The sequence below is a fragment of the Littorina saxatilis genome, linkage group LG2 (assembly GCF_037325665.1).
Source record: "Littorina saxatilis isolate snail1 linkage group LG2, US_GU_Lsax_2.0, whole genome shotgun sequence".
Classification (NCBI taxonomy): Eukaryota; Metazoa; Mollusca; class Gastropoda; order Littorinimorpha; family Littorinidae; genus Littorina; species Littorina saxatilis.
The window spans coordinates 32348810-32358809 of NC_090246.1; the positions used below are offsets into that span (position 1 = coordinate 32348810).

The window sequence follows — 10000 nt, forward strand, 5'->3', positions numbered from 1 at the left end:
TACAGTTGTTTAACACAGCGACCCCGTGAACTTGGGGCAACTGCAAGAATAGTTTAAAAAAAAAAAACTTTCTTCAACAACAAGCACAAACTATCAAACACATTTTCCCGGTAGACATGCAAAGCGGTCAAACTTTGCCAAATTCAACTAAGTAAACTCAGTTTCAGCGCATCCGGATCTCTCTGAGTCTACCAATATATATCTTTTAGAAGATGCGTTTACATCTTATTTAAGAAGGCGTTGCCTGAGTTGACGGAGTTCAGCTAGTACACAACATTCAGACACGACAGCTGCAGACTTTAAATATTATGTTCACCAACATTGAGGCTGAAGTGTGTCTGCTATACATGCAAAGAAGCTGTACTATGCGCCAAGTGAAAGAATGTCAATGACGTTCTACGCAGTGTTCTTGCTGCCTCCAGTAGTTATCTATTTCAGAAAGCAAACCATTTACAGACTACATCAATACATCAATATAGAGCAGTTGGTGGCGTGCTCTAGTTGATATATCATGGCTACTGACATTGCGGTTAAATTATGTCTGGTGTATATATATATATATATATATATATGTGTGTGTGTGTGTGTGTGTGTGTGTGTGTATGTGTGTGTATGTGTGTATGTGTGTGTGTTTGTGTGTGTGTGTGTGTGTGTGTGTGTGTGTGTGTGTGTGTGTGTATGTGTGTGTGTGTGTGTGAAACAGCATTGTGAACAGAGTGGCTGATGGTCTTGAGTGCATCCGATGTTTTTATGCTGAGGTTATTTACATATATATTTCAAGAGCAGTCAAGCCACAAATTACCTGGCAAAGTGTTCATTGTATGGAATATAAATATTATTTTGTCTTATGCCACCATGGATTAGATATAGCCACTGACAATTCGGTTGAAAGTATGTCTGGTAAACACGCAGAGAGGCTGACCAGTGCAGCGCTCTGTACCCATTCCCCTCATAAGAAAATGTCACCATTGCTATGGACGAACAGGCATTTATTAACAAAACGATACGATTGCTTGAAACATTGTAAGTATGCCTCGCATTTACAGAAAGAAATATTAAACGGAGGACTTGATACATGTCAGGAAGCCACACATACGGATTACCCAGAGGTATCGTTTGGCGTCGACAGTCGGAAAAACGTATACATGTTTTTGAAATCGCCGAAGTCTTTGCGGTCATTGTTTTCCTTTTACTCCGAGTACTGTCGGGAACTTTCCGTAATTGCTAAAACGGTTATGCCCATTTTGGCACATGTGCAAAAGGAAATACATCCTGGCAAAATAATCCATGGGGGTTAACCACGAAAAAGCAGTATAGCAATATGTTTGCTGTTTGTTTCAATCGGGAAGGTCATTCATGTTTGTTTGGGGGCCACAACGGACATTAGTTCTGGATACAAGCTACCCACGCTTTTCCCACGTGGACGCAGAAGATATGACCAAGGGAACGCAGGTTCAAGACGTTCAATCAATGCTGAACAGTATGATCATACAAGAACATATTTCAAATCCTCGATATACTTTACATATAAACAAAGCACTAGAATATCACATCACCTGGAAGTGAACATGAGCGCGTACATGGAGAGGAATGCATCTTTCATGTTCTTTTGAGGAAAGTGATGTGAACGGAAACTGCAATTAGCTGTAATCTGGGATCGGATGTTGCGTTTTGCGTCCCACGCCATAGAAAACAAACATCATATTATTTTCTTTCGCTCGATATGTTGCCCATTGCGTCGACAAGGCTGTCATCTGCAATGATTTTGCGTTAAGATCTTTATTACAAACTCACGCGGGAACTCTCTGCCGATGAGAAAAAACAAGAAGCACGCAGAGTCAACAAATGCAGAAACGAATTAAGAAAGGCAAACGGAGGGAAATGGGCGGGACAGAATGAACACACACACACACACCGACACCAACACGCACACACACACACACACACACACCGACACCGACACCAACACACACACACACACACACACACACACACACACACACACACACACACACACACACACACACAAACTCACGCACCGACACCAACACGCACACGCACACACACACACGCACATACACCGACACACACACACACGCACCGACACCAACACACACACACACACACACACACACACACACACACACACAAAGAGAGAAAAATAAAAGAAACAAAAACAGAAGAAAGTAAAGGTAAACAGAACAAGTCGCGTAAGGCGAAATTATTACATTTAGTCAAGCTGTGGAACTCACAGAATGAAACTGAACGTAGTCCGCCGCTAGTGCAAAAGGCAGTGAAAGTGACGAGCCTGTTTGGCGCGGTAGCGGTTGCGCTGTGCTTCATAGCACGCATTACTGTACCTCTCTTCGTTTTAACTTTCTGGGCGTGTTTTTAATCCAAACATATCATATCTATATGTTTTTGGAATCAGGAACCAACAAGGAATAAGATGAAATTGTTTTTAAATCGATTTCGGAAATTTTATTTGAATAATAATTTTTATATTAATTTTCAGAGCTTGTTTTTAATCCAAATATAACATATTTATATGTTTTTGGAATCAGAACATGATAAAGAATAAGATGAACGTAAATTTGGATCGTTTTGTAAAATGTTTATGTTTTTTACAATTTCCAGATTTTTAATGACCAAAGTCATTAATTAATTTTTAAGCCACCAAGCTGAAATACAATACCGAAGTCCGGCCTTTGTCGAAGATTGCTTGGCCAAAATTTCAATCAATTTGATTGAAAAATGAGGGTGTGACAGTGCCGCCTCAACTTTTACAAAAATCCGGATATGACGTCATCAAAGACATTTATCGAAAAAAAGAAAAAACTGTCCGGGGATATCATTCCCAGGAACTCTCATGTCAAATTTCATAAAGATTGATCCAGTAGTTTAGTCTGAATCGCTCTACACACACACACGCACAGACAGACAGACAGACACACACACACACATACACCACACCCTCGTCTCGATTCCCCCCTCTACGTTAAAACATTTAGTCAAAACTTGACTAAATGTAACAAAACTTGACTAAATGTAAAAAGAGAAAGAGTCATCTATTCTCTCTACCAATCACCCAAACAAGCAAACAAACAGGCAATTCAGAGTCTCACCCCGCTATTAATCTGTGGCTTATCGTTGTCGACACCGGCAGAAAAACTGTGGGACATCTGAATGCAGGAAAACTCAATCTTCCACAGCAACCCGTCGATCTCTTGTTCATACCTCCAGTTCCTGTTATGTTAACAGACAAAAAAATCAGCAATTTGTCTACCTTGAGCTTGCCATTATTATGTCAGTCAAGAGAGTGCTTCACAATCAGCACACAAAGTCAATTGACCGATTCAATTAATGAGGTCAATTTCAAAGTTAAAGGATTAGCCTATACCAGTATTGGCCTGCACGTCAAATATTTCCCTGGATCGCTTGACCATATATCCAAGTCATTGTTATTGATCATTCAAAAATTGATAGATGCCATTATAACCGTTCACCTATCAATGGTACGTACTTTGCATCAGTACACACGTCCATTTTTTTAATTTAAATTTTACGAACTTTTGATTCAGTATTGTATGACTTGTGCTGTCCTTGTGTTTGTGATTACAGATTTTGTTTTTAAACTTTGTTTTACAATTTGTTTTACATGTGCCACAGTACGTTACGTAAGGTGTACAGCAGTACATAATTTGTCATAGCAAGCTTCAAGGAAATTAAAGAATGTGTGCACAGTGCCACTCGCCCGATGGAAATCAAATCTAATGTCCTGAGTGGCAGCGGTGTCCACTTAGATACATGATTTGTGACCCTCCACCACGAAATGAGTCGCATGTCACCTCGCGCGGTTCTGCGCTAGGCTTAATATAAATCCGGGGAGTGTCTGGTAACAGTGTGAGGGTAACCTTAATCACAGGCTTATAACTCAAACAGTTTTTGCTCCTTTCTAAAACGGTTTTCACCACTGGATAGAGCATAAAATACTCTTTAGGAACATGTACAAATATGAAAATCATGCAAAGGTGACATGCGACTCATTCCATGGTGGAGGGTCACATTTGTTAAAACGCTACCACTCACCTGTAGACAACCAGGGCAATGACGGCCAGAACCAGAATGACCCCTCCCAACACCCCCAGTGCTATCTCCTTCACGAACGCTGCAACAGAACAAGGCTGTGGGGTGACAAGTTTGAAGACATTGTGCTTCCCGTTTAAACCCTCATCTACACCACCACCGACCTGTACAGGGCTATTCACACGGGATTACAGCTTCTTTTATCTTAAACTAATGCCAAAAATTAACAGCCTGTCTGCTTCGGTGTTTTTTTCTTTCTTTTTTTTAATTTTTTTTTAGCAAATTGACGTATGTGTTACTCAAAGTTCTTTTAACAAAAACATCTTACTATGCACGGAACGCAGCCAGGCTGTTTATTTTGGCATGTCATTCATTTGAAGGATGCTCTGATTCCGTGTAAAAAGTCTGTGCAGATCTTCTTCTTCTTCTTCTTCTTCTTCTTCGTCCATGGGCTTGGACTCCCATGTTCACTCATGTTTTTAGCACGAGTGGATTTTTACGTGTATGACCGTTTTTACCCAGCCATTCAGGCAGCATACGCCGATTTCGGGGGAGGCATGCTGGGTATGTTCGTGTTTGTATAACCCACCGAACTCTGATATGGATTACAGGATCTTTTCCGTGCGCACTTGGTCTTGTGCTTGTGTGTACACACGAAGGGGGTTAAGTCACTAGCAGGTCTGCACATAAGTTGACCTGGGAGATCGGAAGAATCTCCACCCTTAACCCACCAGGCGGCAGCGACCGGGATTCGAACTCACGACCTCCCGATTAGGAGGCCGACGTCTTACCACCACGCCACTGCGCCCGTCTGTGCAGATCTGTGGCTGTGAACATGATCGCTGACAAGGGGAGGAATGTATCTTTACAAGATAGGCAATACGTACGACAGCAGCACTCGATAATATCACCAACAATGAAAAATAGGCCAAGGAGAATGTATTTGTTGTTTGTTTGGTGACATGCTGCGTCTGCTCGTCTGCTTCTCATTTTGTACTTTTTTTCTTGTTTTTTTCCTTCTCGTTTTTTGCAGTGAGGTTGATCAGTTTGAGCCCTAACTTACATTTTGGTGGAATGCAGCGCTCTCTTCGGTAGCCGCATGGTGGTTCATCCACGGGCGGAACGCCGCGGATCCAGAGGATCTCCTCGCCGTCAAACATCTTAAAGGTCTGCCGGAAACACATTTGTGAGAGGCAGGATTTAAAACGGATTTTACATGTTTAAAAATCACAGATTAAGACCACCTTTAGCGCCTGTAAAAAACACACATGCAAACACCAAGATTTAACAAAACAATCTTTGTTGGGCATTCGCTGGCGCTACACAATCAGTTCAGATCGGGAGATGAAGGTCGTAAAAAATTCATGTAAAAATAGCAAAGATCGAGAAGACCTGACCAAAGTTATGGTGCGTACGAAGTGGTAGCCATATGAGTCAGACACGAACAGCTCTCGAGATGATCAAAAGACGACCAAATACAGGCGCACACACAAATGAGAGAGAAAGCGAACGGACGAACGAACTTTATTAATCAAGGATGGAGATTTTAGGCTCACGCCTAGTCTTACAATATGTCCCTGCTAAACTAAGACATAAAAATAAAGACAATAAAAGGACAATTGTCAATCGCAATCATACAGTATTATTAATTACAACATTACCTATACGAATATATAATGCATGATAGAACATTGAAATGTACATGTATGTCAATATAATACAAATGAGAGAGAGAGAGAGAGAGAGAGAGAGAGAGAGAGAGAGAGAGAGAGAGAGAGAGAGAGAGAGAGAGAGAGAGAGAGAGAGAGAGAGAAAGAGAGAGAGAGAGAGAGAGAGAGAGAGAGAGAGAGAGAGAGAGAGAGAGAGAGAGAGAGAGAGAGAGAGAGAGAGAGAGAGGGCGGTAAACCCGATCCCATTATTTCCGTCTTTCAAACGCAACAACAACAATTTCTGATTAAAACCCTCACTCTCCCTTCTATCGATCTTGTTCCTTCGTGACTAGCAGCCCCAAAGGACTGAATTAGAAACATGAACCCTATTCCGATATTCTGCCCTTTTTCTCACCTCCTCACGATTTCAAATCCCATAGGATCATAGACAGAAACTGGAGAAAAAAACAAAAAAACCCACTCCCTCTTCCCGTAGTCCACCTCTTTATTCCAAAACATGACTATGATAAACCAACCCAGCAAAATAGCACATGCTGCCAAAAAAAAAAAAAAAAAAAAAAAGAGAGAGAGAGAGAGAGAGAGAGAGAGAGAGAGAGAGAGAGAGAGAGAGAGAGAGAGAGAGAGAAAGCGCGCGCGAGAGAGCGAGCGAGAGAGAGAGAGAGAGAGAGAGAGAGAGAGAGAGAGAGAGAGAGAGAGAGAGAGAGAGAGAGAGAGAAAGAGAGAGAGAGAGAGATAACAGTGCAGGATTAGAACACGTTCCAGACTCCGAATGATCACAGGGGGAAACGGCCAAATGAGAGAACAGTAAAGCGCTACTTGCTGATTGTACAAAGGGACGCAGAACGGTAGTGGGACAATTGGAATAGGCAGAGGTCCCTCAGGGATTAAGTAGTACTTGCTTCCCTAAAATTACTGCGTGGAACATCATTAAGAAAGATGGACGCACTTTAATAGAAGGGGGAGGGGGGGGGGGTTAGAGAGAGGGAGAGAGCTGGAGAGAGCGACAGAGACAGCATGCAGAACAGGCAGACACACACATACAGAGACAGAGATCGACTCTTGTTGCTGCTAGCTTTGCACTGGGAGAGGCGCGCGTGCCGAACTTCACAGCAACAGGATAATGACGTAATGCACATGAAAAAAAAAACAATGAAAAAAACAAAAACAAACAAACAAACACCAACCAAAAACAATTTTTTTTTTTAATCTAACTGTTTGACAATGCAGTGTATTCCACCTTCACACGTTTTTATATGTGTTCGGCTCAACATTTCAGATATGACCAGGTTTTTTACATGTGATAAGAATATACCTCTATTTGGACACATACCAAACATCAACGTTCTGACTGTTTCCTGTACAGAGAGACAATGTTCTGGTGAATTAATGTTCGTTAAGAAGCAATAAATACATGAACAAAATCCCACCCTTCACAGGAAGTGTTGGTATGTGTGCAAGTGAATGAATTTATCCCTGGCCAGATCTGAAATGTGAGCCCAACTGTTTTCGCAGGGAGTACAGTTGGTTGGTTGGTTGGTTGGTTGGTTGGTTGGTTGGTTGGCTTGTTGGTTGGTTGGTTGGTTGGCTGGTTGGTTGGTTGGTTGGTTGGTTGGCTGGTTGGTTGATTGGTTGGCTGGTTGGTTGGTTGGTTGGCTGGTTGGTTGGCTGGTTGGTTGGCTTGTTGGTTGGTTGGTTGGTTGGTTGGTTGGTTGGTTGGTTGGTTGGTTGGCTGGTTGGTTGATTGGTTGGCTGGTTGGTTGGTTGGTTGGCTGGTTGGTTGGTTGGTTGGTTATTATTGTTTATCGTCTCTTCAGCAATGAATGATATTCCAGACCGATGCAAGTTTGTTTCCTTTTTCAGTTCACATGGTTCACATGTCTAAATACATTTACAATCAGGTATATCACCGTAAAAATAAGATTCTAAACCATCATCACTTTCACGTTTTGTGCCTCAAATCTTGTTAAAAATCTTGATCTCTTGTAAAAAAAAAAGGAAACAATCTTGTCCGGGGGAACATAGCGGAATAACACCTGCAGAATTTCTGCAATATAGTGTTTGTCACGAATCTCTTGAACGTCCACACACTTGGGGAAGTACAGTATCATTACCTGTTTAAATTTACTTACCGGTCTGTCACCATGCGCGCTCATCTCAAACTGGGCCACGGGCCTCATGGAGAAGTTGGTGAACTCGGACTGGTGTTCCTTGAAAGCCAACAGCGTGAAGTGACCTGCCGCGTCCCCGTTCTCGTCTATACGCGTATTGTAGCCAAGGACACCTGACACAGAACACAATAGTTACAACAATAACAATAGTTACAACAATAACAATAGTTACAACAATACAACGATGGAGACGTTTGTGAAGAGAGGCTGGATTTTTTGAAGGCCAACAGCATGGAGGGGCCAGCCACATCCCCGTTGTCGTCAAAACTCTTCTTGACAAAAACATATGAGCATGATTATAAAGTTTAGATGTGTTTGCAGCTCCACCTTCCCGTGTATACACATCTTGTAGCCGACGATACCTGGCAAATACGCAGTTGCATAATGTTTAGATTTGTCTACTGCGTCCTCGTTCTCGTCCAAATACATGTGATGAAAGGGCGTTTTTGATTAGTTAATAGTAGGATACGTTCTATCATTGAATTCATAAAGGACAAGAACAGGATCAAAAACAAGAACGGCAAAAACAGGAACCACCATCACCATCACCAGAACCCCCTTTACCCTCACCTACCCAGTCCCAGTTTTCAAGTCATAAAAGTTGCTTTCCTTCTCGTAAATATTTCTTAACGATTCAATCTTTTGATGGAAATATTGAAAATTGCCTGTGGGAAAATACCGAGGGCTGATGTTTTTTTATTACTCTTTGAAGAATCCAGTCTCTGGGCAGCATTTAAAAATAATTGCAATAATGAATAATATTTCTAGAGTCATATATCCAGGGTTAAACCCTGCTCAAATACAATCATTGGGCAAACATCAACAACATAATATTGCACTACAACACATTTTAACACACACGCATACAGACGCAGACACGCAGACACACAGACAGACTCAGACTCAGACAAACAGACACAGACACAGACACAGACAGACAGACAGACAGACAGACAGACAGACAGACAGACAGACAGACAGATAGGCAGACAGACAGACACACACACACACACACACACACACACACACACACACACACACACACACACGGGCGCGTGCGCGAGGAAATGAAGCATCGCTATTTTTAATGATTAGTAGAAATGTTCAATGCAAACGGCAAAAGAGGAGAACCTCGATTTGCTGTGCAAGCTGAAGTGTGCTCGAAGCATGTGTTAAAGCTTGCAAAGATCTCTGATGATTTACACATGAGGAGTTATTCTTGCTTCGACACGCACCATCAGATTTTCTGGTGAAGATTAGATCTTTGTTTCTTCCAGAATGTTCTGGATTATCTTGACTTGGCGAAGTCTAGGCTACCTCTCTACCATAATCTCAGCTGGGTAGCTGAGATTATTTGCACATCTTCGGATGAACTGACATTGGAGCTTGGCTGACTTCAATGAGTAAATATACATGAGAGTGTTCTGTACATTTACTATGAGAATCATAATTATTTGCGTGTTATAATGAAAAAACCCTGTACGGTATTTGTTCGATGACACTTGCCCTTTTCTTGCGCAGACGATAGATTCTGCAAAAAATATGACTGTGTGAGTATCCTCTCTTCTTCCCTCCTTCCCTAAAGTTACTACCTTTCCTGCCCCCCCCCCCCCCCTCCCCTTTGACAAAATAAATTGTGTTTTGTGTCCTAGTTCGAAGACAGCTAGCTTTTACAGAATTAGTTCCGTAGTCGTTAGTTAACTTTAAATTAAGATTGTCCAGATTTCAGAAGTCATTACTCTTAATCAAAAGCGGAATACCAAGAATCTACCACTGACGAGTCATATGGTAAATGGTTTCAACAGAATTGATTAGCTGTTATTTTTTTTAAAGAACTTCAAATAAAAACTCCCCATCAAGTGGAATGTAAAGAAAGTACAGTTACAAAATTGGGTGATAATCAATTATTGAAGTGAGCATCCTAACCCTAGTGATATAAAGTAAGCTTACACCCCTCTGTCTGTCTGTCTGTCTGTCTGTCTGTCTGTCTGTCTGTCTGTCTCTCTGTCTGTCTGTCTCTCTGTCTCTGTCTCTGTCTCTGTCTCTCTCTCTCTCTCTCTCTCTCTCTCTCCCTCT

At 41.8% G+C, this 10000-nt stretch overlaps 1 protein-coding gene across 1 annotated transcript in view; it reads right to left on the reverse strand.

The window, feature by feature from the left end:
- The window catches only part of LOC138958779 (guanylate cyclase 32E-like), a 208202-nt gene that overhangs the window by 39657 nt on the left and 158545 nt on the right, over positions 1–10000 (reverse strand). The window contains exons 7-10 of the mRNA XM_070330071.1: positions 7886–8037; positions 5150–5255; positions 4090–4168; positions 3126–3246 (exon numbers count right to left, since the gene is read on the reverse strand). Of these exons, the coding sequence (XP_070186172.1) occupies positions 3126–3246; positions 4090–4168; positions 5150–5255; positions 7886–8037 (458 nt within the window). The remainder of the gene's footprint in view (positions 1–3125; positions 3247–4089; positions 4169–5149; positions 5256–7885; positions 8038–10000) is intronic.